At 52.0% G+C, this 27,203-nt stretch overlaps 3 protein-coding genes across 10 annotated transcripts in view; 2 read left to right on the top strand and 1 right to left on the bottom strand.

Annotated features, from left to right (window-relative positions):
• Window positions 1–309: 309 nt before the first annotated feature.
• LOC138690498 (glucagon receptor-like) lies at window positions 310–7,266 on the top strand. Its single transcript, XM_069809724.1, has 13 exons — window positions 310–1,339; window positions 1,585–1,681; window positions 2,030–2,137; window positions 2,423–2,544; window positions 2,650–2,756; window positions 2,871–3,027; window positions 3,360–3,519; window positions 3,719–3,779; window positions 3,970–4,039; window positions 4,499–4,587; window positions 4,800–4,938; window positions 5,253–5,294; window positions 5,442–7,266. Exons 1-13 carry the CDS (start codon window positions 1,061–1,063, stop codon window positions 5,511–5,513), a joined length of 1,503 nt encoding a protein of 500 aa, XP_069665825.1. The 5' UTR covers window positions 310–1,060; the 3' UTR covers window positions 5,514–7,266.
• Window positions 7,267–8,685: 1,419 nt separating this feature from the next.
• Window positions 8,686–26,648, bottom strand: ANKS3 (ankyrin repeat and sterile alpha motif domain containing 3). 6 transcript variants are annotated; one of them, XM_069809721.1, is made up of 18 exons: window positions 26,578–26,648; window positions 23,048–23,148; window positions 22,727–22,910; window positions 22,206–22,404; window positions 21,863–21,984; window positions 21,050–21,131; window positions 20,212–20,347; window positions 19,738–19,896; window positions 18,476–18,601; window positions 17,432–17,547; window positions 16,364–16,531; window positions 15,707–15,831; window positions 15,298–15,439; window positions 14,523–14,695; window positions 13,163–13,278; window positions 12,178–12,261; window positions 11,570–11,664; window positions 8,686–11,328 (listed from the first exon to the last, which is right to left on the bottom strand). In XM_069809721.1, exons 3-17 carry the CDS (start codon window positions 22,894–22,896, stop codon window positions 11,582–11,584), a joined length of 2,001 nt encoding a protein of 666 aa, XP_069665822.1. In that variant the 5' UTR covers window positions 22,897–22,910; window positions 23,048–23,148; window positions 26,578–26,648; the 3' UTR covers window positions 8,686–11,328; window positions 11,570–11,581. The 6 variants fall into 6 exon arrangements, 5 of the variants coding, with proteins under 5 accessions (XP_069665822.1, XP_069665824.1, XP_069665821.1 ...); XM_069809723.1 differs by having other exon boundaries at window positions 22,727–22,902; window positions 26,578–26,642; XM_069809720.1 differs by lacking the exon at window positions 26,578–26,648 and adding an exon at window positions 23,797–24,461 and having other exon boundaries at window positions 22,727–22,902.
• A 168-nt stretch (window positions 26,649–26,816) lies between these two features.
• DNAAF8 (dynein axonemal assembly factor 8) overlaps window positions 26,817–27,203 on the top strand; it is a 96,934-nt gene continuing 96,547 nt past the window's right edge. Inside the window, exon 1 of one of the 3 annotated variants that reach the window (XM_069809718.1) lies at window positions 26,817–26,845. The gene's annotated coding sequence lies outside the window, so the exon portion shown is untranslated. Of the gene's footprint in view, window positions 26,846–26,889; window positions 27,051–27,203 lie in introns of those variants that run through there. The other 2 variants (XM_069809717.1, XM_069809719.1) reach the window with 2 other exon arrangements.

Raw genomic sequence — 27,203 nt, 5'->3', positions numbered from 1 at the left:
GTCCTCGTGTGATGCAACGCGGGGCTCCGCGGGGGCGGGACCAGCGGCGCCCGGGAACCCCCGGGGCCCGTCGGGGCGGGCCGAGCCCCGGGAGGCGGTGCCGCCCCCCACCCCCACCCCCCCCGCTTTCTCCCCCCCCGCCCCGGTCGGGGCACGGCGCCGGTGGGAGGCGGCCGCGCCGCAGACGCCGCTCGATCGCCGCCGCGCTCACGTCGCGGAGCCGGGGCTGCCGGTAATAGCGGGGCTGGCGGGGGCTGCGACCGGGTAAGCGGGCGGAGGGAGGCGGCGGCACAGTCGGGCGGAGCGGGACCCCCGCGGGCACCGAGCGGGACCGGCCGAGGAGCCCCCCCGGGGCGGGGACCGGGGAGGATCCGTGCTGGCCGGGGAGCACGGCTGGGCACAGGCCGGGGGGTGTCCGTGCTGGAAGGGGGGGTCCCTGGCTGGGGTCGTCAAGCCTGGAGCGATGGGGAGCCCCCGGGGGGGGGCCCGGGCTGCGGCCGTCCGTGCTGGCCGGGGAGCCCCGGTGGGGGGGAGCCGGGCTGTTTCTTCCTCCGGAGCCCCCCCGGCTGGGCTGTGCGGGACGGGGGGCTGCAGAGGTGGTCTCTGCAAGTGGGAACGGGGCCGGGAGGTGATGGGGTGCGGCTGATTTGGGGGGTCCCATCCTGGCTGGCAGGCGGTGGGGCTGGGGGAGGCACGGCAGGTCCCAGGGGAGCCCCTGGCGAGGTCTCCCTGCCTTCCCCTGGGGTTGTCCCTGCAGCCTTGACCCCTTCCCTGGGCTTGGTGGCAACAGGCCACCCATGGGGTGCCGGCCGCCTGCCGGGGTGAGCAGCGGTGGCACTGGGGCTGTCACATCAGTTACCGGGATGGCTTTTGCTCCCCTCCGACTTCAGCATCACGGCCCCCTCGCTTGCCAGCTGCCCCGGGGGCTGGCAGCCATGGCGTGGAAGCTGGCAAGGCTCAGCCTAGAGGTGTGATCCAATTATGGCCCGGCTGCTCTGCCTGATCCTCCCCGAGGTTTTGGCTTCAGCGGGGAAGTGACCCAGTGCTGTGGTAGCCCAGGATGTGCCTGCGGCTGGCACTTGTGCCCCGGTTCTCTTCTGCTGCCTCGGGGAGCACATCTTCTCATCCACACCAGCATGGGTGGCTGGCGGAGCCATGCAGTCCTCAGTCCTCCACCTCTCACCCAGGATCCGGGTCCCCAGCTCAGCCCAAGACGCACCCCGGCACTGGGAGCACTGGCTGCAGGCTGGCAGGGGCAGCCATGAGGGACGTGCTCTGGACTGGGTACCGGCAGAGCCTTGTCCATCTTGCCTGGATGTGCCTGTTCTCCTCTGTGCCGGTAAGGGGCAAGCTGGGGCTGGCCCGTGGGGCACCGGGGTTGGCACTACCGGGCTTTGACCCATTGTGAATGGGCTCGGCCCTGGCTTTGTCACATTTTCCTGCCCATCTCGAGGATGCCAGAATGCAGCAGCTTATCGGGGGGGACGGAGGCAGCCGGCTTGGGTAGCCGGCGGGCACCGCGGTGGGGCGGGCAGGCCAGCATGGCAGCTGGCCAGAGGCTCTGACCCAGCTCTGGGCTTGCAGAATGGCGGGGCCAAGGTGCTGGAGAAGACCTTCGAGGAGTGGATGCGGTACCGTGATGAGTGCTTGAGGAGGATGGCGAGCGAGCCCTACCCGGCAGGTACCCAGCTGTGGCCTGGCTTGTGGTCAGATGCAGGCGCACATGGAGCCGGGTGATGGCTGGGGCTGGGGCTGGGGCTGGGTTTTATCCCTCCTCCAGCATCCTCTAATGCCAGTCACCTATGGAGGGATGAGCCAGGGGACTGATGAGGGTCTCCACATCTCAGATGGGATGCCCAGGGCCAGAATGCCCCGGGGGCCAAGGCTGGTGTGGGGCACCAGGGCCCCATTCAGGGTGATGCTGGCTCTCTCAGAGGTGCTGGCAGCGGGCTGAGATGGCAGGGCTGGATGTGGCCGTGCCACCAGCATCTGACCATCGGCTTTTCCCCCCTCTCGCTGCCATTGAAAGGGCTCTTCTGCAACCGGACATTTGACATGTATGCCTGCTGGCCCGACGGGAGCCCCGGCACCGCCGTCAATGTCTCCTGCCCCTTCTATCTGCCCTGGTTTGAGAAAGGTGATGATGATGCTCCGCCGCCCTGGAGCTGGAAGCCACGGCTGAGCCATGCTGCGGGGGGAGAGGCTTTTGGGGTTTCCCCTCCTGCCCACTACTGGGGGGAGAGGGACCCATGAGCAGACCTGGGAATAAGGGGACATGTGGGGCGTGGAGCAGAGCCAGCTTGTGCCCCACTCACGCCTGCCCTGGAAGAAGGTCTTTGGGCTGAGCAGAGTCTGACCCATCATGCCAGGAGAGGGGTTTGGGGAAGCTCTAGGGGAACGTGCTGGTGCTTCATGTCCGCAGTGAAACACGGGCTGGTGAGCCGCAGGTGCGGCGCTGATGGGCAGTGGGTGACGGTGAACGGCAGCCAGCCCTGGCGGGACTACTCGCAGTGTGAGGAGGAGATGGAGTCCACCGCCGAGGAGGTGGGATGCCCTGGCCCGCCCGCTGGGCAGGGACAGGCAGGGGCACTCCGGCTGCACAGGTGGGTGCTGCTCGCCCGGGCTCACCGGCGTGGTGCTCACCTGCAGGAGGGTGCCCACCAGCTGATGGTGAGCTTCAAGGTGCTCTACACCGTGGGGTACTCGCTGTCGCTCCTGACCCTCGTCTCTGCCCTGCTCGTCCTCACTGTCTTCAGGTAAAAGAGCTGGGGGGACATCATCCTGCCCCTTGTCCTTCACAACCAGTGATGGCCAAGCCGAGGGGTGCCCCTGCCACCTGCCTGCCCTCCTGACACCCTCGCTCTCAGCAGGAAGCTCCGCTGTACCAGGAATTACATCCACGCCAACCTCTTTGCCTCCTTCGGGCTGCGGGCGACCTCGGTGATGGTGAAGGACGCGCTGCTGGAGAAGCACTGGGGCATGGAGGTGGTGCAGGTGGCCGACTGGGAGGCTCTGCTGAGCCACGAGGCAAGTGCTGCCCCATGGGGGGGCTCCCGCTTGATGCTGGGCTGGAATCGGGGTGGGGACCCTTGCCCTGGGTGTGCAGCCAGGTGCCGGTGCCCGTGCAGCCCCAGGCACCCGGTGGGTGAGCTCTTGGGGTGCCTGTGTACCTGGTGGGCAAGTTCTTGGGGTGTCCACACAGCCGGTGGGCAAGCTTTTGGGGTACCTGTGCTGCCCATGCACCTGACGAATGAGGTCTCAGGGTGCCTATGCTGCCTGTGCACCCTCTGGGCAAGCTCTCGGGGTACCTGTGCCCCCCTGGGCACGCTGCCGGCCCGACGGCAGGTCTCCTCTCACAGGCGGCACTGGGATGCCGGGCAGCGCAGGTGCTGATGCAGTACTGCATCCTGGCCAACCACTACTGGTTCCTGGTGGAAGCCGTCTACCTCTACAAGCTGCTGATCGGGGCTGTCTTCTCTGAGAAGAATTACTACAGGCTCTACCTCTACCTGGGATGGGGTAGGGGCCACCCGGGCGTGCGGTGGGGCTGGGGATAGTACCCGGTGTTGGCGAGCTCCATGGCCCAAACTGGCCCTGGGAGGGTGCGGGGTGGGGGCTCTGCTGACCCTGGGCATCCCCACGGTGTCCCTCGCCCTGGGGCAGGTTTCTCAGCTCAGGCGGGTGCTTGGTTTTACAGGGTTTGCTGTGTGACTTGCAGGGACCCCCGTGGTGTTCGTGGTGCCCTGGATGGCCGCCAAGTACCTGAAGGAGAATGTGGAGTGAGTGGGAAGGGATGGGGGGTCCCACTGGGATTCTCAGCCCCAGGCTGGGGTTTGGGCTCGTCTGGGGAGTGGGATGGAGACTGCTGTGGGTCCCTGACCCACCTCGCTGGGGCTGGCACGCTCTTGGTCTCACCCTGCACCCCCTGGCACGACGTGATGGTGCTGCTCTCTGTGTCTCCCTGGGCAGGTGCTGGGCGCTGAATGAGAACATGGCTTACTGGTGGATTATCCGCATCCCCATCCTCCTCGCCTCCCTGGTAGGGGGGCACCCACCAGCCCCATGCCTTTTCAGAGAACACCAGCTCAGCTCCTGTTCCCGGTCCTGGGCGGGGAGGGCAGCAACCCCCAGGGCAGCTCCCAGCACAGCCCAGGAGGGAGCGGTTGGCCTCCAAGGCATCATGCTAAATGCGCATGGGTTTTGGTTTGGCTTTTTTTTTTTTTTGCACCAGTTTGCTAACCCCCAGGCTCTGGGGGTCTGTGCTGAGTGTCAGAGAAGGGGGCTGGGGGTAGCCTCTGCTGCTTCCTAGCTGGGATTTTGGGATGGCAGGAGGGGAGGAAGGGCAGTTCTGGGGACCCAGCGCTGATGGGCTGCAGCAGTCTTGGCAGTACAAGGTGTCATCTCCTGCAGCCCCCGAGGGTACGTATTGTGGCCAGGGTGGGCTGTGAGGGGCGCGGGTGCTGGGCTATGTGTGCCCCTGTGCTGTCTCTCCCCCCAGATCAACCTGCTGATCTTCATGCGGATCCTCAAGGTGATCCTGGCCAAACTCCGTGCTAACCAGAAGGGTTATGCGGATTACAAGCTGCGGTGAGCCGGGAGGGAGAGGCTGGCCAGTCCTGGGTCCTCCCTGGTCCTGCTCCTGGAGCCATGCCACCTCCATGTCCACCTCCACCCTGCTCCTCTATCATGCACGTCATTAACCGACCACCCTGCGATTAATGAAGAGCTCGTCCCTGCCTGTACCTCTGCCACAGCCCTTTAGTACTCGCTGCTGGAGGGGTCCCCTTGTGCTCTTTCAGGCTGGCCAAAGCCACGCTCACCCTCATCCCCCTCTTCGGGATCCACGAGGTCGTCTTCATCTTCGCCACTGACGAGCAAACCACAGGCATCCTGCGTTACATCAAGGTGTTCTTCACCCTCTTCCTCAACTCCTTCCAGGTAAGGTGGGAGCGTGCCATGTCCTTGCTCTGCCCTGGGCACACCATGGAGCAAGAATTAGGGAGTCCCCCTTCCAGCTCACTCTCCCCGTGGTTCCCCAGCCTGTAGCTGGACTTGGGGAGGGGGACACCGGCTCTCCCACCCTCAGCCCTGTTGTTGAGCACATGACGGTGCCTCCTGTGCTCTCCAAGGCAGTGGCGGCAGGGGGAACCTCGGCCCCAGAAGTGCCTAGAAATGACCTGGGGAGACTAAGCCCACCCCAGCCCTGGGAGAGGGGGTGGCGGTGGGGTCTCACTCCCCTGCTCTCCATCCAGGGCTTCCTGGTGGCCGTGCTGTACTGCTTCGCCAATAAGGAGGTACGTACCCACTGCAGCTTCTCCTGCCCGGCACTGGGGCTCAGCCCTGCCTCGGCTGGTGGCTTTGCCATCCCACCGCTCGCCCGCTCGGTCTGCGGGGAAGGCACGGCCAGGGAAAAGCCCTTCTGCTCTCCACTGCCATGGCAGGTGAAGTCAGAGATGAAGAAGAAGTGGCAGCTCTGGAAGCTCGACCACCCGGCGCTCTGCTGCACCCGGTGATGCGGCAACTGACCCCGTAGAGCCAGAGCAGAGGGGCTGCTGGCCATGACGGGCATGGGGACCTGGCTGGAGGGCAGGGGGCCGTGGGGAAGCCGTGCTGCAGCTTTGGGCTGGGACCAGCGTCTCAGCTGTGCCACACCTGAGAGCACTGGAGCTCCTGGAGGGGACATCCCCCCCCCGCTGCTGTCCAAAGGGGAGGCAGACACACTTGGCTCTTACCAGACATCGCTGCCCCTTCAGAAGAGCCTCACCTCGCTTGGGCTTGGTGAGCTGCACGGGGAGATGCACCTGCTGCTTTCTACTGCTGCCTGTACACCATCAGCTACCTCTGTCCACCAGACATGCTCGTGGAAAACCCCCTTCCTGTCCACACCAACTTGGACACCCATAGAAGGGGAGCACGGTGGCTGGAGAAGAAGCCTGGCCATCAGCAGAAGGCAAGCAGCGGGGAACGGGAGATGCTGCTGAGGCCGGCACTGCTGCACCGATCTGCTGCCCCAGTGCCCAGATGAACAGACACCTCCTGCTGCACCCTGGGCCATGCCAGCACTGCTCTGATCCAGGGCATCACCTTCCTACTCTCCTTGCCCTGAGCAAGGACCATCTCACCAACACCCTGCGAGCTCCAAGACATCCATCCCAGAGTCACCCTGCAACAAAGCTCTTCATAGCAAGGTGCTGCCTCTGCATCAAACATGACATCAGCACCTGCCTCCCTCCTCGCTGCTCTCCAGCTGCACAAAACGCCAGGTTTCCTTCTCTCCGAGCCCCTCCTGCAGCAGATCCCTCCAGAGTCCACTTTGCAGCGAGCAGAGCCAAGGCAGCAGGCATGCACATAGTTTCCCGCGGCACTTGAGCACTTTGACTGTTGTATTTACCCTGCGCATTAAGGGCAGCACTGCTTCTCCTTTGGTGGCAGGGGAAAATCACAACAGAGAGTTAAGGACTTGAGAGCATCATCTCGCTGGGAGCTGAGCCCGACCTTCCACATCCCAGGCTCAGCATCCAGCCCAGCCACCTCTCCTGTTGCAGCAGGTAGAGCTGTGAAGCCCCAGGCAGGAACCACATTCCGCTCAGGAACAGTTTTGCTGGCAAAAGGCTGGGCATTTCTGAGCCCAGCTGTGCAACAGCTGGGGTTCAAAATGTTTGTTTTCCAGTAGGGTGCCAACGCATCAGCTGCCTACACTTGTCAAGCAGCCTGGTGAACCCTAGGAAGCCCAGGAGTATCTACATCTCTCTGCTGTCACGAGTGAAGCATCCTGTGCAGTTTGAGCAGTGCTGTTCACATCTGGTTTATGGCTCCCTCCCTGGGAGTGGCCCTGGTGCTCTCCAGTAAGAGCTGGGAGCAGCAGCAGATGCCACCACTGCCCCGGCCCCCTTGCTTTTACCTTCCATAGCAGGACAGACATGCTGCTGAGTCAGTCGTTCCTACTGTGCAATGCTTTACCTTGGGGGGGGAGGGGGGGGGAAGCTACTCCAGCCAGAGGGAGAAAGCAGCTCTCACTCTCCACTACATGCAATTGGACACAGGTACTTCTCCACCTCCAGCCCCCTTCACCTACACCTGCCTCTTACAGATGCAGTGTCTCAAGGAGGGTTGCCTTGAGCACAGAAAGAGGCTGTGCCAGGCTCAGCTGCAGCTGGGTTCAAGGCTAGAGTCAAGCAGGCGTTTTCCTGGATCAATGTAACCCATGAGACCATTTTGCACATTACATCTCTTTTCAGGTGTAAATAAACATTTATTTTTCAGCAAGCAGAGCATGCTGCTTCTGTCTGCTCTGAGGGAGGGAAACAGCTCTCAGGCTGCATATACAAGGGCACCAATTTGCACTTGAGCACACACGCTCCATTACAGGGGTATTAAACAGGTACCCAGAGCCCCTGGCTTGACATAGCACTGTGTTCCCTGCCCTAGGATTATAGAGAGGAAAGTAGCAAAATAAAACACTAAAGATGATGGTGATAAATAATAGAAACGGCAACCCAAATCACACGCCCGCTCTGGTACCAGCAGAGCTGTCACACACAGACCAAGGGAGCAGGTAGCTTGTCCTGGACAGTTCAATTGCAGTCTGGATTCTCCTTTGCTCTTTGCTGGGTGCTGCAAGCTCCAGCAGCCTAACACTGGTGTGTGCGCTTGGGGCACTGCTACAGGAGCTGATGCCAAAGCTGCAAGAGGCCACACTGCCTTGGGAGGAGAAAGGTGACCCTCTTCTCGAGATCCAGGTTAGTCTCCCTGATAAGCACTGGCCCCCATGCTTCGAGGTACTCTCTGAAATGCTGCTGTATGCAAGAGGGGACTGAGACAAGACAAGTAACAGTTCTAAACATCAAGGACCTTGAATCATAGCATGACAGGGGAGCCGTTTCCAGTTCTCCTGGCAGTTTCAGAATTGCGTATGGAGGCAGAAAGCCCTGGCCGTACACTGGCCCATTGTCAGGCTGTTGTAGGACACAAGAGGACTGACAGATGGCAGGGATCTGAGAGTGACTCTGCTCCATTCCCACCAGTCCAAAGCCCAAGTCAGCTTAATTTGTGTTGAAATACACACGAAGAGCTTTAGTTTTGACCAGAAAGATTTTTATGTTGCCCTAGTTAAAACTTTTGTGATAGCTGCTCACTGGCATCCTCTCACCTGCCTGTCTCCAGTGACAGATCAGAGGCTGGCTGAAGGTTTAGAAGAGCACAGTCACAGCAACAGCTCCCACCAGCCTCAGACCAGAGCTGGGCACATCAGTACTTCATCCCAAGAAGAAAATACCAGCACGCAACTCAACAAGGCCTAAACTCATTTCTGAATTAGTGCAGAGACAACTTTTGTCATGCAGCCGGGATCTTTTGGGGGGCTAGGAAGGAAAGAGCTGAGCCCTCAGAGGAGCACATACTTTGTTACCTGTGTATGCTCTTCCTCCACAGCTCTGGCTCTGCCTGAACACATTAATTCCCACATCACCTACCCACCTAAGTGCTGCAGGGATGTCACCTCCGACAGGAGCCAGGCAGGGCTGGGAAGCCACAGATAAGGCAGTCCCAGACCCCTCAGCACATGACCACCTGGGAGAGGAAGCTGGAAAGCACTGTATGTATTATGGATTGTCCTGAAATAAATCAGTGAGGTTATTAATGATTCTACAACCCCAACTCCCTCCAGAGAAACCCACACACCAGAAACAGGTTTTCAGTTTTTATTATTTTATCCAAGTCAGCAAATACTATTTTATTCAGACAGCTTGCCTTAGGGTAGCACCAGACTCCCTGCTGCCTGCACAGCCACCCTTTCAGCAATGAATGCTGTTTAAAGTCCTCCACTTAAGGGATTGCCTCCCAAGGGAAACACTATTCTATAAAATCCTCTCCCTGCTGTCCCCCTTGGGCTACTCTAGCACTCCTTTAAGCCTTTGCATCTGGGCTCCTGCAGCACCTTTTCTGTGGGGCTCTCCTTTTCCTTCAATACATACACTGCTGCATCTCACCTCCCCCTTCTCCCAGGCCCCCAAGCATTACAATCTATTCTATGTACCATCTTACCCCCCAAAAAACCCCTTTCTTCCACCCTATGACCTAGCAAAGCCAGCCCCAAGTCTGTGTAGTCTCTCCTTCCAGCCACCCATTTTCCTACACAGCCTACCCAGCTCTAAAAGCATTACTGAGCCAGGGCTTCCCTTGCTCTCCAGCTGCTCCTAGGCCCCTTCACTTGGGTTTTGGTTGGCTGTGGTTTGGTGGGTTTTTGGGGTTTTTTGTTGTTGTTTTTTGTTTTGTTTGGTTTGGGTTTTTTTCCTTCCATGAAAACTTTCCCCCTTTCCCTACAGGCATCTTGCCTTAAATTCAAGTCTGGGCTTCCAAGGGACACAGCACTGACAACCCTGTACTAGTGCAGCCAGAGACATCACCAAAGGCTAGGGAGAGGGCAGTGCAAACTGCCTTGGCACCCCCCACCATTCCTCCAGTAACAGGGAATGAAGGACAGAGCCCAAAATATTCTTCCCAGAACAGCCTCAAGACTCCGAGAAGCTTTCAGGGATGCTGCTTTGGGAGAATTAGCTCCACCTCAAACTAATTCTTCAGGGTGAAATCTCCTGCAGCTTTGTCGCACTGCCTGCTGCACAGCTAGCACCGGACACCCACGTGCATATACCCATGTAATTTGCTAAAGATGAAAAAACAGCGTGCCATGTTAAGTTTAAGAGTTAAACATGAGTAGAAAGCAGCCCCGCACAGCTGAGCACACTGCCAAGCACATACAAGCTGCCAGCAGGACAGGTTCACATCAGCATGGGCCATACCTACCTCAGTGCCCCACAACTGTCCCCAGGAAGCACAGATACACCAGTAGAACAGTCAAACTAGATGTCATCTTTACCAAGTGCAGACTAGCCTTCAAGTCTGCCTATATGGTCTTAGGCTGCTGATCAGAAGGCGTGACTAGCTCAAAGGATGGAGCCAGAATGGATTTTTGTATTTTGGCATCTGTGATCAAGGTCCAAAAATCAGCAGGAACACACAGTTTCTTCCTCATCCCAAAGATACTTTTCCAGACTTATCAAGGCCATCTCTCACAGACTTCAGGTTTTGTTAATTGTTGGTTTCCCTGTCCTCCACAAGACTCAGCAACACACAGGAACAGAGAGGCACTAGAAACCATTTTACATCAACGTAACTGCCACCAGAGCCCTTGTGGCTGCTCACCCAGCTCCAAGAGATGGAACAGTCTCCTGGAAAGGCAGTCTCTTCCTGCACCACTTGTCTGCCCTTTGAAAACACCCATACCAGCAACATGAGAATGCCTTGGCAGAACTGTTCCTAAACACTCAAGCCTGGAAATCAAAGGCAGGCAGCGGTTGAGGACCAAAGCTTTGCACCCCAGCTACATCTGGGATGTGATTTCTTTTGCCCATCTCCCATGTGGGACAGATCTATCCCTCTGTTCTTGTTCTGCCTGCCTTGGCACTCTGCTGCTTGCCAGAGGCACAGAAGAATGAACAGTCTCAAGCTCTTTGTTCTCTCTCATGTCCTTCCAGGAGAACATCTGCTTTGTAACCACTGTCAGTGTTGGGATCTTGGCACTGACAAACCAGACTGACAGTCTCTGCCATAAAGCATTTGCCACAAAAATGAGTTCTTGGGGACTAAATCACATGATCACAAACAACCCCTGAGGAGGGCAAGAATCTGAAGCAAACCAGGGTGGGCTGGCTGGAGGAAAGGTTTTGAAGCACAGACCTGGGATGGCAGTAGAGCAGACATTCCAGCTAGAGATTAGGGCTGCATGAGATTTGCTGCAGCTTAATAAGCCAAACATTACAAACTCTACTTACTTTACCCATCCACAACAAACCTGCCTTCCTTACTGCCTCAGATACATTTTCTGTGCCGATCCACGTGGCATAGGAGAAGCCAGGGTAAGTGTCAGAGGCCTTGGGGAGGATAGGATGCACAAAAGGATAATTAATTGATAGCTGTGGGTAACTGTCAACTTTCTAACACCACACAGCCCTGAATGACAAGGGCTGCAGGAAGCTTAAGACAGATAAAACTTCTGGGCTCAGTGCTTCTCCTCTTAACCTAATGTTTTGGTATGAACAACAATGATCTTGGGAATCCAGACAACAGTCAGGCCCAAAGAGCTGCTGGGTTGTCTTCTGCTGCCCCTTGTTCTTCCAGGCATGTTCTCTGATGGCTGAGACCTTCTTCCACACATCCACCAGCTGCTGCAGCACCCTCAGCAGAGCTGCAGTGCTGCCAGCACAACCCTCGCGCTCATTCTCTCAGGCACACTCAGCTTCCGGGTGGAACGGTCACCCGACGTCAGTATTCCTGCAGCCACCAGGAAAAAAAGAGGACAGTCACCCTTTCAGTGGGACAGAGAGACAAGGGGATTAAGGATTTTCCAAAGAGAAAACCAACCAGAGGGCACATAAGGATTAGAGTACAGCCTCAGTGTGCAGGCTATGAGCGAGCACTGGGGACATGCAGCAGATGGCTGTTACTTGCTGCAAGAAATGATGCCCCCCCTCAATGCCACAGCCCTCTGTGGCTGTCATTAGTTCCCACTCACCCTCCTGCTTTGTTACGGCTCTAGCCAGCTCTGCCCGCTCTGGCCTGGGGCTTGGAGCCTTTGGAGGTTTTGAGTCACAGTCTGCAGAGCTTTTCCTGAGGACAAACCAAAAGGAAAAAATCAGTCTTAGCAATAGGCCAGCAAGCAGTAAAGAACAGGCTGCAGTCTGCATTCAGCCACTGTTATGCTGCCTTCATGCTGCCTTCTACCCTGCAGCTTCCAGTGCCCTGAAAACAGGAGCATCTCTGCTCTCTGACTGCCTGTTGCTGGGACAAGTTCCTGTCGCCAAGAGAACAGGACACAGGCGTTGGGAACCACTTCACAACCAGCTCTGACCACTAAGCAGGAGAGATGCAGGGGGCCACATACCCCCTTCTCTCAGCCTGGACCTGTCAGCAGAGGATGGGGCTGAGCCCAAGATCTGCAATGAGAATAAGTGCAAGAAAATGCCAGCACCAACTTCAGAGCCTGGGGAATCCCCTGAATGAGAGAGGATTGTTAGGTCCCTCCAAACTACCACTACCAAATCATCAAAAACCTGCCCAACCATGCCTCCCCCTCCAGCGCAACAGTCACTTCATATGTCCAGAGTCCTCCCCCCACCTTACCCATTTCTCCCACACACTCTTCTAGGACAGCTGACAGCTCAGGCAAGCTCAGAGACTTCAAGGAAGGCGGCCATCCTTCCAGTACTGCAAGAAAGAGGAACCACACTTTTAATCAATCTGTACACTCTCTGTGACAGAGGGGAGACAAGGGTCTGATGCTGCTGTGAAGCATCTGCACCCAAAGCGGCTCTAGTTCAGGGTTCTGAGTCAATGGGAGGAGAGCTGGAACTGCCTGTGACAAACTGAGGTTTTTTTTTTTATGGCAATTCTACCACTTAAGAATGTTTTACTTGTTAATATATGGCTGGGTCATACATTAAATGAATCTCAGAGATTAAGTGTAGTGGACAGAAATCAACAGGATCTCCATTTGTCTCACTTTTAAAACACAAGCAGCAAAGAGTACATATCTGGAAGCATGTCACAGGCAGCAGGATCACTTGCTAACTCCTCGTGACAAGGAGCCGGTGGACCAAGCCTGCCCAGCCACGTACATCAGTTTGCCCCACAGACCGAACAGCACAATCCCCCAGACTGGGTCAGGGAACGAAGCTCGGCTTCCGATTCAGTCCTTGCTCTAGTGCACGGTGTGGTAACACACTCAAGGTACCCACAGACTGCAGCGTAGGAAGGGGAAGCCACAGGCCGAATGAAGCAGGGCTGCCACTCTGGGTGCCTGCACTACAGCTTTGCATTTTTAGCCACCAACACCTGCCAGACCCCAAAACTTCCCACTTGCTAGGAATCAAAAGTTGCTGAGAAACTCTGCTGCAGTTGAAGTCCAAACGCCCCATGTGCTTTAAATGCTTTCCCAGAGCAAGAATTTTTACACTAAATTTAACAGTTTGGCTGCTCCTCCATTTCCAAATCACTTCTACCTGTGTCCTTTCAGCAATGAAAGACAAACATGTGGCTTGCTCTGAGGCCTCCTGCTGTTTACCCACCCCTTGCACCCATTTCTGTAGTTCGATAAGCTCTTCCTCACCTGGACGCTCACCAGGCCGCCTGCTCTCACCAGTTCCCAGCTGCACCTTTGTGTCCAGCACTCTGCCGACTGCCTGCTCTTGGGTTAGCCGGGAGGACAGCTCTGCTTGACAGGATCTGCCAAACAAGACAAAGTCCATCAGAAATGCACAGGGACACTTCTTGGAACAACATGCCAGTCTGTGCACTCCTACATCCTGCAAGTACCTGCTTGGGGTGCCGAGGGACCGCATCTAACGCCCTGGGTTACAAACTGCTCCTTGTTCCTTCCCAGGAAGAGGAAGACGTGCCCCAGACAAAGCTCAGGGCGCTCTCCACTGTGCCCCATCTCCACAGCAATCTCTGCCCCTGTCCACAGAGGAGCTGCGGGGGGAGAAGAGAAGGAGGGGGCGGGGTGAGCAGGAGAAAGCCCAAGCCAGGGGCTACGCCTGGTTTATATGAGAATCAAGCCTGATCCAAGGTTTCTAATGGGCAAATGAAGCTACCTCAGGACAGGCATCAGGTTAAAGCAAAAGAGGTACATGAAGTTCTCTGGCTATCATCATCATACCATCAATTCAAACAGTGTCATGGCAGGGCCCTTCTACCAGGCAGCCTCAGCTCCTCCGTTGGGGGGAAAAGACAAGTGCTTTGCCCCTTGCAGCTGGCAATATTGCTCTGCTGTCCTTCTGGAAGCCAATCCCAGTTCACCCTGGCTTGGTAGGGAGCAGACCCCATTCCCTGTTGGGCTAGGATCTATAAGCAGTAGGATTAATGCCACCTTCAAGGACGTGTCTGTTCTACCAGTGGACAGAACAGGGCCCATGACAGAAGTCCAAGTGGGGCAGGGAGAAAAGCACCACAAAGGCAACAAAAGGCAGGGGAAGACAGAACTCAAAGACAGTGATGTGAATGAACTGGGCAGGTTTTTCTGCTAGGTGTCAGAGTTACAAGAAAAGTATTCTTCACTAGCCGGGGCAAGATATTGCAAGTCCTTTGATGATACAGTTTGGAAGTTAGAAATTCTTTCCTGCCTTCACCCGATCACCAAGTTATACCCTGGTCACTGGGTCTCATACAAGCACAAACAAAGGACTTAGCCTTTTGGTTCCTTCTAGTTGAAACAGGAGTACCCAGCATCTCTGAGAAGTCAGGCTATTTATAGCTCCTGCATCTGATTAAGGCTTCACATCTGCTCATATGGCTGTGGCTTTCCACTAGAGAAAAGTCAGGCAGGATCAAAAATGGGTTCAGATGCCTGGAGAGCTCTCCTGCCTTACCTTAAGCATCACCTGTAAGACAGTCAATATGACTTCTGATCTCTGTACAGCCCAAATCCTGTTTCCCAGTAGCCTTAGTGCCAGCTCCTGAGAATGACTTACTTGATCTGATCCAGCAGGACTCCAGCATCCTTGGTGATGGCCTGAGCCTCTTTGAGCTGGCACTGTATGGCATTCCAGGTCTCATCCCGCTCCATCAAACAGCTCTCAGCCACTGCACGCAGCTTCTGCTCCTGGCACACCTGGCCCTTCATCACCTCCACCTCTTCACACCTCTACAGCAGAGCAGATCAGAGGATTAGGCTGGGAGTACTGTACATCACTCATATGTGCCTGCTCTGACACATCCCTGGAGTCCCTGCTATTTTAATGGCTTAGGCAGCCAGAGAGTTCCTGCAAAATTGCACCCAACCCAGTGGGAAAGGAAGCTGGATAAGGCTTGCACGCTGAATAGTGTCTCTCCACACCAAAACCAGCCCCACAGTTACAATTCCCCCTTCCTCTCCATTTGTAAAAATACTCAGTAGGCCCAATTTCCCAAATCAAGAGAAGGCTGTTCGCTAAGAGCTGCAAAACTTCACCATAAAAATGATACTACTGAAAAAGAGTAGTTATTCAATTCCTCCCACTCACCCTTTTAGTTCTCAGGTGGATGTGAAACCCTGACATAAAGACTTCACAAGCACGGAGCACAGAAGATGAGGAGCAGATAAGCTGCACTTACGGTGTTTCCTGATCTACCTGACACCAAGTGTCTCCACTGGAAGATATGTCTTTTCCTTTACCCCAGGCCATTAGAGATACAACCTAAAAATATGCTACCAATCACTTATTGTAGTGTGATAAGGCATTGCGCAGCTCATAGCAGACTTCTTACCTTGTGCAGCTGAATGGCCAATTCCTGCATCTCAGCCTCCAGCCGATCCGCGTAGGCCAGCTCCAGGGCATCACTGGGCGGCCGAGCATTGCTATGCCATCGGGCAATGGCAGAGGTCATCTTCCTCTTGGGTCCAAACAGACTAGTGGGAGAATGGCAAACTGTCAGGGACCAAACACAGCACCACCTGCCCCTAGGCCCAATAGGGTGCCATGAGGACCTCTGCAGTCTCCTGGTTCCTCCAAGGCACCTCCAAAAACAGGAGCCTGTTACAGCCAAGAACCAGGGGATATCAAAATTGTGAGGGAGACAGCCACAACAGAAAAGCACTGACTAGCTTAACTTTCCTGACCAGGCTGTGTGCATGGTTTGTGAGGGGAAAGATAAGAACTACATTACAAACACTCACGTGATGCCTATTTCCTTCAGATCACTCTCTGTGAGGGTCAGGAAGATCCGGAGGTCAACATCTTGCTCCTCAAACACTTGCAGATACTTCAAGCACCCAATTTGCTCAAGGAATGTTGCCAGGTCCTGCAGCCCATCCAGAACAAACTTATTTATACCCTCACAAACAAAAGCATTACTATTCCTCTTAATCATAAACAACTGCTTCCTCATGTTGCTGTTATGCCTTCCTGGGTTCTAGCAGCAACAATGACTTCTCCTGGTTAACTGCCCTTCTCCATAGTCACATAATACAACAGGACTGGCCTGTCTGCTACAGCCATTGCCTCTTGTAACAAATGCAGAGAAGGACACACCAACATCTGCCCTAGTCCTCGCTACAGCCATGTCTGGTAGCACACCCACAGGCCTGAAGGGTCTAGAACACCCCTCCAAGCAACAGCAACACCTACGCAAACAGTTCTTTGTACAAGAAATTGCTGCTTCACAAGCATTTAAGTTTGGGCAGAGGTTTGGAATCAAAGGTGTTTTGGTGACAACTTCCCTTTTATCTGAGAAGGCCAAGAAAGCAGCTTAGGCAACCTTGGAAAAACCTCCCACGCTTGGTAGAGTGACACAGTCTGCATTACTTCAGAGGTAACTTTCTGTGCATAGTTACCTGGGGCCCTGTATAGGCAGGAGGCTCAGGAAGGATTAGATGCTGACTAGAGCCCCCAGCTTTCCCTGGGCAGTGGGTCCACTGGCTATCACTGTTGCTGTAGCGGTTCTTGATCTTAAAGCTCTTGGCTTGTTTCCGACTAGGGGGACTGTTTGCATGGTCAGAATCCTAAAAAAGAAAGAAAAAAGCCACAAAATGGAAAGGCCAAGGATGATCATGCAAAGATATAGAGATCACTACAGCTAACAAACGCAGAATCCTGCAAGTCCCAAGCTCTAAATCCAGGCAGTGGTCCACAAACACAGGCAACAAAGACTAACAAAGCCTTTATTAGGAGGGGCTGAGTCATCACTCCCAAGATGGCAGCTTGGTACCATGGAATCATATCAGGCTCTTGCAATCCTAGCTGAGGAAGCAACATGCCAGAGCAAGCCAGCCAAAGCAAAGGGCAATGCTGAATCTTCCCTGAACCAATACAATGCACTGAGATTCTACCTGTGGGAAGCTCCTCAAGATACAGAGGACTTTTGCTCATGTTCAGCTATATCACCCTTCTGTACATCAGCCCCAGAGCTATGTCCTGAACCATGAGAGCTGTGACTTGAACCATAGAGTATGGAGAACCATGGAACCATGGAGAGAACCAACCTCTTGCCCTCTCTGTACTTCAGAAACACCAATACAGCACTGCTGTGCTTCTCTAAATCTTACTATACTGCCTGCTACCTTGCCAAGCTCAAGGACTGACCCAGCTCTAGCAAGTCACATCCTTTATTGATGACCACCTAGCTAGAAGTCTGTAAAGAGTTCAGAAGCTGAAGAGAACTTAAAAATTACTGACTAGCCATCAACAACCTGCTCTAGAGTGAGTGTGCTCTGAGAGATGACTACTAGCCAGAGATCAAACAAGCCAATCCATAGTCTTCAAGTACAGAAACTGGTTTTCTTGTTTCCTCCTCACCCAGCTGGGTACTACAGCCTCTTGTGGAGGTAGAGTCATAGCAAGCTGTGGAAGGGTGACAGCACTGGCTAAGCTGAAGGCACAGAAAGGAAAATCGAAAAACCCACCTCATTGCTTTCCAAGGAGCCTTCACTGCTGACTCCCAGGGCTTTGGTCAGGCATTCACTGCTGCTGCTGCTGCTCCTGACGGTTGCCAAGTTGTTGGTGAAAAAAATGTTATCCTCTGAAAAGGAATAGGAAATAAGAAGTTTGAGGTTCAACTTCCTTACACTCAATGCTGTTGTTGCTACACAATTACCAGCAAAACCTGCTGGAGTTGTAAAGGAAGGAGAAATCCAGAGCAAGGCTTCATATGCAGCACTCATGACACAAGACGATTCTGAGACAGAAATATCACATGTCTGATCCCAGGCACTAATCTTTCTCCAAGTCTGTTTAGTACCACAGAGAACAGGAAGGCTAAGTGTGCATGTTTCTGTGAGGCTCTTGGTTATGGGGTGGAAAAGTGGATTATTACTACCAAGCCTGCACTCCCATTAGTACAGGAAAGGCCTTCCCTTGACCCCAGAGCCAATGCACAGACACATTATCCTTTATTAATTTAGGAACTGCCCATAGATCTTTCCTTTGTGCTGCTTCACAGAATGGTGAGGTTGGAAGGCACCTCTGGAGGTCATCTTGTGCAAACACCTGCTCAAGCACGATCACCTACAGCAGGTTGCCCAGGTCCACGTTTAGGAGCATCTCCAAGGATGGAGACTCCACAACCTCTCTTGAGACCCTGCTCCAGTGTGCAGTCACCCTCACAGTAAAAAAAAAAAAAAAAAAAAAAAAGCATTTCCTTATGTTCAGAGGGAGCCTCCTGTCTTTCAGTTTGTGCCTGTTGCCTCTTGTCCTGTCACTGGACACCAATGAAAACAGCCTTGCTCCATCTTCTTTACACCCTCCCTTCAGATTATTTGTACAAATTGATGAGATCCCTGCTAAGTTTTCTCTTCTGTTGGCTAAACCATCCCAGCACTCTCAGCCTTTCCTTACAAGATACTCCAATCCTCAACACCTTAGTGGGAAAGGAACATGCAAGCCAAGGGGTTGGTCTCACATCCAGGTGTGCACTGCAAGCCAGACTGTTTTCTGAGGCAGTGACTTACCCCTGCTGCTGCTGCTCTCCACATCCTGCTCATTAATTGGAGAGGTAACATCCCGATTCCGGATATTGTCTGCTTCACAGCTACCATCATCATTGAAGGTAACGTAGCCCTGAGGAGGGACCTGCTCTGTGTGCAAGAGGAAAGGAGAACAAACAAAGATTAGGATGCAAGTTACCAGGGAGGATCCAGCAGGAAAAACAACCACTCAGGGATTTGAAAATAATCAAAAGAAGAGACTATCTTCTCAACTAGCAGGTTTCAGTCTAAAAAGCACAGAGGGAAAACTGAGAAGCATACGCCTACAGTCTCCCTCACAAACCCACATCAGCTGTACTTGATTTAGATGGTGGCATTGAAAAAAAGCCAGAGGAAACTGCCTTATGGCAGAGGTGCACCTTAAATAGCAGCTTTCAGCACTTCCTCTCCTCTTCATACCACAATTGCAAAGGGGAAAAACATCTGCTTAAGAGAGCAAGTGCCAGCCATGTCCCAGCCCCAGCCAAGCACACCCTGTAAAACCAGCCCCTCTGCATCTGTGTTAAAACACTAGTAGCATCCCACTAGGATTTAAGAGGCTGACAGTATCATTTTGATACAGCCACTACCCATGGGATAATATGTATCTGTATTATGAGGATGAACCAAACTTTGAACATGCTTTTAAGTCCATATTCTTGGCTATTCTAGACAACCTGAGAAAAATCTATGGCTATGACACACACACAAGAAAACAAAACTCATACCACTGCATCCAGGGGTTGATGTCTGAACTGGGATCATCTTTCTCTTGGCCTATTGCAAAGGTTTTGTAATCTCATTTTTAGTAGCATTTCAAGCATCAGGGAAGACAAAACTGACAGGTCTAGGAGCAGCAAGGTCACTTCCACGATCAATGATTTCTTGGCCTGTATGACCACTTCCTCTGTCATCGGCTTGAGAAGGGTTCTCGAACTTTTGAGCCTACCTCAAAAAGGGAAGCTGGACTGTTCTCAAGAGTCAGGGGAACAGTAATTGAGGTAAGAGCAGTGTTTGTTCCATAGAAATGTTCCACTCATCAATATCCAGCCCTGACAAAAGAGTTCAAGGGGTTTTCTTTTTAAACCAGAGATTGGATAGCCTTGTTATGATGGTGTTCGCTATCTTTGTTTCTGTACAAACCACACGTGAATCCCAAATGAAGAGAAAAAATTGTTGGTACAAAAATAGCTGCAAAGCATTTGAGACCTCAAAGGACTCTCAGTTAGGCTTCTAACTATTCTCACCATAGCGAGACTGCTTCTTTCCCCCGATTCCAACTGCTGTTATCTTAGCCAAAGCTTGGGGTCCATCATGGATGCTAGGACCCTTGGTCCTACGAACAGGTCTCTGTCTCTGGGGAGCAGAACATGATTCATCTGAGGAACTCAGCTCTTCATATTTTCCTGTAGTTCAAATGCAGATTGTTAGCAGCACAGTAATTCATTTACCTACTTTATTTGCTACTGGTCCTATAAATGCAGTAGAAATAAAACCCAGAAACATTAAAAGAGGGAGGGTGAAACAGTTTAACTAGGTCAGAAAAGGGCCAGCAGACAAAAAAAATGTTGGATCCATGCCTCTTCCACCCTCAGAAATGCTGGAATTTCCAGGACAGACCAGCTAGTACTACCCCATACACACAGTAACATACTTTCAAAATAAACACCTCTCTTCAGGTTATATCTTAAAATGAACAAGCTAAAACATCTCTCTATTACCTGGACCCCTGCAGAAGACCTTGGGCACTGGGGCTGCATGCAAATCTATCAGCCCCACAATCTTTGTGTGTCCATACTTCATGGCCAGTGTCCGTGCTGTGGCTCCAGTGTTATCTCTGACATCTGCCTTCACTCCCTATAGAAAAAACACGTTTAAAACATACATAACAGCGGACACTATACACAAAAATTCAAAGAAGCCAAAGAATTGTCTTAGTTCCTCCATCACAAATACAGGCTCATGTTTGATAGACAGTTCAAGCTCCACTAATACCTTGCTGCCTTTCTAGTTACCCAGTCTCCCCAGTCCCTGAATGCTGAGTAGCCCAGGTATATGGCTCTTGTGCATTGCCACAGGGAACTAGTTTGTTTCATCTGAAAAATGGTTTGCATTGCTGCCTCCTTCTGGAAGTAAGCTGGACCAGTTAAATGGGATATTAAAAACAAATTGTTTAACATTGAGGCATGCACGCTCATAAGTTTTTTGGAGGCAGAAGATGCCCACTAGCCCGAGCATGCAAACCTGTAAACACAAGAGAGATTACTGCTTTAGCCGTTTTCTAATTCAGTCATTATTCAGTTAAATCTGGGCAGTTAGACCTCACTCCTATTCACGCAATGCCAGTGTAAAATCAGAGTACTAGCTTTCAGAAAGCACATACTTTGAGAACAGTCCTGGAAGTCTGGGACTTCAGAGGTGACTGTCACCAAGGATCAAACATAACATTGTAAAAAGTCTTGTGTCAAACTTGTGGTTCTTCCTCTGAGGGCTGAAACCACAGATTTTCAGCTTTACAGAGAACTGACTTACATGATTGTGATTCTTACAATCACTTACATGATTGAGAAGGTACTGAACAATTATCTCATGGCCAGAAGCAGCTGCTTCCATCAGAGGTGTATATCCATACACAGGCTCCCTAGAGAGAGAATAAATGCACACATGGACTAGGATAATCAAAGCTGAAATATGCTGCAGTCCTTGCCATACCCTAGTAGGGTATCTTCAGCCTCTACCCTCAGCTGATCACAAACTCTACCATGTATCAGCTGTTCTACTGCACCCTGGTCTATCTCAGTAAAACTCCCAGTGGAGATTCAGTAAGTGTTACTCTATTTGGCTACACAGCAACAGATTACTCTTCCAGCTCCAGATCTGCCTTTCACTGGCAAAATCAGTTTTGCAGGAGCTAACAAAGCAGGAACCTCTTGTTGACCTCATGCAATTCAATACACATAAATGTACAGGCAATTCCCAAGACACAGGAGTGCACTGCACACTTTAAAAAAACCCAAACTGAACTCCAAGTACAGAGAAAATTCAATAGAAAGACTTGTAAAGTGCACTTGAGTTCAGAAGGTGTTGCACCTGTTTGCTTTCAGAGTTTAGCCCATAATTAAACAAGCAGTAAATCTAATTTCTCTTGATCTTAGTTAAACAAACAGTGACAACATGGGCAGACTTCACTGTTCAGTTTGCAGGTCACCTTCCTTATATTAGCTAATAGAGTGTGCCATACTTCCTAAGGTACAGGAGGAAAGACAAAAGCAGGCATCTTCTCTGTGTTCAAGTGTGCTCGCATGCCAACTTCTGCTTTCACATCTGAAATGAGATATCTTTTGAGAAATGAAATGACAAATTCCTCCTTACTTGCAGTTGGCATTTGCCCCATTGTCCAGTAAGAACTTGACCATCTGCTGATGTCCGGCACTAGTGCAGTGAAATAACGCAGTCCAGCCATGAATATCCTTCATCTCCAGCTCTGCACCTTGCTTCAAGAGAACAGAGAATGTTCTTTACTGCACCCTCTCTGCTGGGTCTCTTAGCCACTGCCCCTCTGTGCTGTTATACCAAGAGAGTTTAAATCCCTGTCAGGAAGCTGAACTCGCAACAAAACACAAATTGCACACTTTGGTTGCAACTGGTGGAGAATCCTACCCTGTGCATTTAAACCATGTAGTGTGGCTTTACCTATTTATTATGGGATACACACCTGTAGAAGAAAGTAAGCAACACTTTCATTTCCACAGCTGGAGGCCAGCATGAGCGGCGTCTGCCCTTCTGGTGTTGGGATGTTCACATTCACTCCCGCTTCCAGCAGCAGGTGCACAATGGTGTCATGGCCAATGTAGGAGGCATACATCAGTGGAGTCCAGCCACCACAATTCCTCTTATTTAAATCCAGATCTCCACTAAATAACAGAAAAGAATTCAGCTGAACTACTGTTCTGGAGCTGTAGATCACAGTAGGCTCCTGCAGCCTCTTGCTGTCATCACTGTATTGACAGAAAGCTGAAAAAAATTCTAGCACTGAAACCTGCATGGGAATTTCTACCAGCTCAAGATAAAAATTATCAGCAGACTCACCCCTTGAAACTTTGTGCCTAAGAACCCTTTGGAGTTCCAGCAATGTGCCCCTGTTGCAATGTTAGACCAACCTGTACAGCAGCCAGTGAAAAACCATAACTGGCAGCAAGTAACCGTAGACCTGTGCCCCTCCCAGCCCCTCCTTACCGCTGAATACACTCCTGCACCACTTCATACTGGCCAACGGAGGAGGCTGTATGCAAGTCCAGGGGAACGTCCAGCTCTTCCCGACAGATCATCTGACCAACCCCATGCCACATGGAAAGACTGCGGCTCAGCAGCTCCGACTCGCTGGCTTCATCACTCAGCTCTGACATCCTGCCCTGAGTAACTAAAACAAAGCAGAACTTTTAGCTGCTTATCTCCATTTTCTATAGAACATGGCATCACCTGTTGCACTATAGCTCCAAGGTGCCATGGGCTTGGAAGGCGAGATCATCTCAGAGGTATAGTGCTTCAAATTCCTACCTGTACTTTGATCACCTCCTTAGCCTGAAGCAGTAAGACTTGCTGAGGAGTTTTTGCTGGCAGTTCTTTCTTGCTGCAGTGGACTCCGGGACTTGAATACACTAGAAAAATTAAAGCCAATAATGCTATAAAGCCATCTTTCAAATCTCATTTTAAGAGTTCAGAAGCACTAGCTTTATTTCCCCCCCTTCTAATCAAAATATGCCTAAGGCAGCTTCGGATACCCTTGTCAAGAGAAGACTAAATGCCTATTTAAGTGCTGATGGCATGCTCAGTGTAATACAAAAGGATGTAATGCTTGGTCTGCATATTTTATAATTCAGACTGAGAATTAAGAATTCATGTGTCAGACATTCCTGATCTTTCTCCATCTGTCTTATATTACAGGACAGCTCTGCTTAAATTAAGACATGGTCATTAATGACAACTGTCCACTGCTCTCAAAAGTAGTTAATATCACCTGAATGGGGTGCACACTTCATTATGTCATCAGGTTGTAAGTAGATTGTTTCTACCATTTATTGTTTCAGCACTTCAGAAGCAGCCCAGTCCTGTCTCTGTGAATCTTGGAAATTACTGAAACACTTCAAGCAGCAGTGCACCTGCCCATTCATTATCTGAGCATGTCCACCGTCCTGCAGACAGTAACTTAATTACAAAGCTAGTACAGTTTCATGACTGTCTGAAAGGTTTATTTCCCAACCCTAGCCTTAACAAGCAATTGCATATTAATCATTTTAACCACTCACAGGAGAGTGTTCTTGTTTGGCACTTCATAAAAAGCTGTTCAACACAGCTGCATCTATCATCTGAGGTCTTCAGCTGCAGTTTCAGGCTACATCCAAGTCAATCCAACAGGAAGCACTTTCCCCTCCCTATAGTCTCATTGCCCACCACGCAGCACTTCTGGGGTTTGCCTGGTCCCACTATATAGTAAGTTGGGCAGCAAAGACAACATAAAGTATCCTTTTCCTTTTCCTGATAATTTCTAGCCAGTTTAATTCCTCAGACCAATTCATTCTGGGGTCATGCAAATGCCAAATTTGGCATTGGTGAAGCATAAAAGAACAGGAACACGCTTTTCAGCAGCAGTTGCTCTTTTGACTGCCTCAGCTGTAACATTTCAAAACCATACTTCTAAAGAATTGGGAGTCTTTGTCTTGCAAGCACCTTTTCTTATAATATAAGCAAAACGCCTTTAATTCCCACCTCTTTACTCCCCAGCTGGATCCTTTCTCCCACACCTTGCTTTTTTCCACACCTTCTTCCGTTTAAGACTACAAAAGCACCATCCATTCTACCTAATCAGCAGGTGCTGCTAATAAATGTTTCCTTTCTTAAGATATCTGCAAAAGCACCTATTGTAACTAATAGCTGCAATTTGTATTACACTGGCAACTCAACGGCCTCAGGCAAGAATATGCAGGGCAGAACACAAAGGAAAGACCTGACCCCTTCACAATCAAAATACAAGGAGATATAAGTGGATTTAAGTGGATCATAAGGGGGAAAAGTAGGAGTGTTTCTCACTACAACAGATTAAAGCTGCCCCTGGAAGGCAAAAAGGCATGTTCACAGCTAGTTAAAGGAGGTAAAATCTAGGACAGTTTGGGGAAGCACATTCAGATGAAAGTGAAGCTCACTGTTTTCTCTCTGCAGACCTCTTTGTTAATTGGATATGTTAACTACAAAAATCACGCATTTGGTCTTTATCAGGATCAGCCCCACATCAGGTACTAGTTACCAACATAACTTTGACAAGTTGATCCACAGTCAACAGGGCAATATTGACATGACAGAAAGGTTATGCCTGACTCCAGAATATTCAAGACTCTCATTCTCCTTCCTACCACTTGCACTGTGCTCTAACTGCCTATGTCTTTGCTTTTTTTTTTTAAATGAGATTTCACCCAGCCTGAACTGGAGCATGATGTCAGCTGTGCAAGCACCTGAGCAAATACAGAGGACAGCTGAACAGAATTCAGAGGAGAACAATAAAAGTGACCAGAGCCCTAAGAACTGAAATGAAAAGACTGGGTGAAATGAAATCAAGGTTGTCTGGTCTAAACAGGAGATGCCTGGAGGTATCATGTGATAACAGCCTTCAAATACATAAATGGCTGCTGCAGAGAAGATGACAGAAATAATCTGTTCCTTGTGGTCATGGTGAATATAACAGGACATAACAGGCTTAAGTTGTAGCATGGAAGATTTTGGTTAAAGACCACAAAAATCCTTGTAAAAGTAAAAACAAGAGCACTGTGATGGATTACCAGCAGAGATTCAGTTGCTAAGAATAAACTAGACAAAGACCTCCTGAACATTTATAGGCTGTTCTCTTGCTCTGGGGCAGAGCAATTAAGTTAACATTTGTTAGAGACCTTCCTCAGCCCCGTGAGGCTGTTATTAATGTTATATTTACTACATCAACACCTAGCTATTTATCAGAATCAGAATGCTATAGTGCTGAGACTCAGAGCAGGTAGCAAACACCACACTGTCCTGGATTCAGAGAGTTTGCTGTCTGAGCAGATGAGAATACCAGAAGGCAGAAAAAAAGAAATTTACCATTAAAAACTTAATATGAAAACTGCAGCAAAAAGTGCCTTAGTATACCTTTTTGGAGGATATGCCTAAGGAACAAGTGACAGTAGATGAAAGAATGGCAGAAGAGCCATACTAAAATAAATGGGAGGCAATCTGAGAAGCAACCGAGGCAACCAGTTCCAAACACAGAACAAATCCAACACTGCTTGTTAATCACACTCATCAGCTGTAGGAACCACATCAGTTTTCACAGGATAGTGGTGCATGAGAAAAAGTATTCCTGCAGCACGAGCTCCAGCTGAAGACCCACAACACCTAGGTTCAATCCTAGGTGTGCCTGTTGAAAAAGATGCCAAGCTCTTCATCTGTATCACAAGCCTAGCACTCTCAGGCATGTTAAAGCACATAATACACTCCAAGAAAGACAAGAGAAGAAGCACAAAAACACTTCAACAGCCACATTAGGGAGCACATTTCTCAGCACAGAGTCTATGCCTGACAAGGCACAGCACTCCAAGGCAGCTGGACACCACAGCCCCCGGGGCTCGATGCCGGGCAGGCTCCAGTCTCACAACGATGCGCTTGAAGAGGAGCAAGCCCGCTTGTAGCTGTCAAACTGGTAACTACGTGGCCGTTCCCAGAAGTCTCGCAGCAAAAGGGTTTTCAGGCACGTTATCCCTACACCTCACCGGGCCACAGTTCTCCCGAGGCCCTCCTAGGAACAAGGTCTCGACCCAGCGGCGGGGTAGGCCGGGGCACCCCAGCGGCGCGGGTTCCGCGCCGCTGGGGTGCCCCGGCCTACCCCGCCGCGGGGCCGGTAGACCTCAGCTAGAGGACTGGAACCCCTCCGACCACGGGTCTCCCGAGACCGGCGACCGCCTGGGGAACGGCCCCATAAGCAGCTACTCCCGAGCCAGCCCTCTCCACAGTCACCGGAGAACAACCACCGACACAACCCGCCACAAGCCCCGCCGCCCACTCACCTGCACGCCCGGTGAGCTCCGCTACCGGAAATCGCCCCGCCCGCGCAAGGAATGCTGGGAAACCTCCGCCCGGCCCAGCCTCTAGACTACAAAGACCAAGAGCCTCCGCGGTGGAAAGGAAGGCTCCGCCCCTTGAGGCGCTGGGCCAATATAAGGTGCCTCTGTGAGGAGGCGGAGCGAAGGCCAGCCAATGGGATTCGGGCTCCGCGGGAGGGCGAGCGGGCGGTTCTAGCAGGTGGGGCGGAGCCGAGCCGAGCCGGTGGCTGAGGTACGGGGAGGGGGAGCGGGAAAATAAAGCATACCAGACGTGATGCGGGCGGAGCGACCGTCGCGGAGGTTTCAGAGCTGCGTTGTTGCTGTCTGGCCCCTCCTGTTTTTTCTTCATCTTATAAGTCACGTCGGTTCGCTTTACCCTGCTGCCAGGACCCCAGGCCGGGGGCTGAGGCGGGAGTGGGGGGTTCGGAGGCGCCCGGGTGGGTGCTGTGTGTGAGGGGGAGCGGCGGTGCAGGGGGAGGAGGAGGAGGAGGAGGAGGAGGAAGAAGGGGCCCGAGGCGGGGAGCGGCGCCGGGAGGAGGCGGGGGGGGGCGGGAAAGGCGGACAGCCGCTGGCCGCGTTGCCATGGCGAC

Source organism: Haliaeetus albicilla, chromosome 22, assembly GCF_947461875.1.
Source record: "Haliaeetus albicilla chromosome 22, bHalAlb1.1, whole genome shotgun sequence".
NCBI classification, from domain to species: Eukaryota; Metazoa; Chordata; class Aves; order Accipitriformes; family Accipitridae; genus Haliaeetus; species Haliaeetus albicilla.
The sequence above is the reverse complement of the archived record's forward strand: the minus strand, read 5'-3'. Positions and strand labels throughout refer to the sequence as shown.

Excerpts from the sequence above, each read along its gene's own strand:
- LOC138690498 (XM_069809724.1), top strand. The coding sequence starts at position 1,061 with ATGTGCCTGCGGCTGGCACTTGTGCCCCGGTTCTCTTCTGCTGCCTCG. Across the intron at positions 3,780-3,969 it reads TACCTGAAGGAGAATGTGGA|GTGCTGGGCGCTGAATGAGA; the intron begins GTGAGTGGGAAG and ends CTCCCTGGGCAG. Across the intron at positions 5,295-5,441 it reads ACTGCTTCGCCAATAAGGAG|GTGAAGTCAGAGATGAAGAA; the intron begins GTACGTACCCAC and ends CTGCCATGGCAG.
- ANKS3 (XM_069809720.1), bottom strand. The coding sequence starts at position 23,824 with ATGAAGTGCCAAACAAGAACACTCTCCT. Across the intron at positions 14,696-15,297 it reads TGGCCATTCAGCTGCACAAG|AGGTGTGAAGAGGTGGAGGT; the intron begins GTAAGAAGTCTG and ends GCTCTGCTGTAG. Across the intron at positions 12,262-13,162 it reads GCGGCCTGGTGAGCGTCCAG|TACTGGAAGGATGGCCGCCT; the intron begins GTGAGGAAGAGC and ends TCTTTCTTGCAG.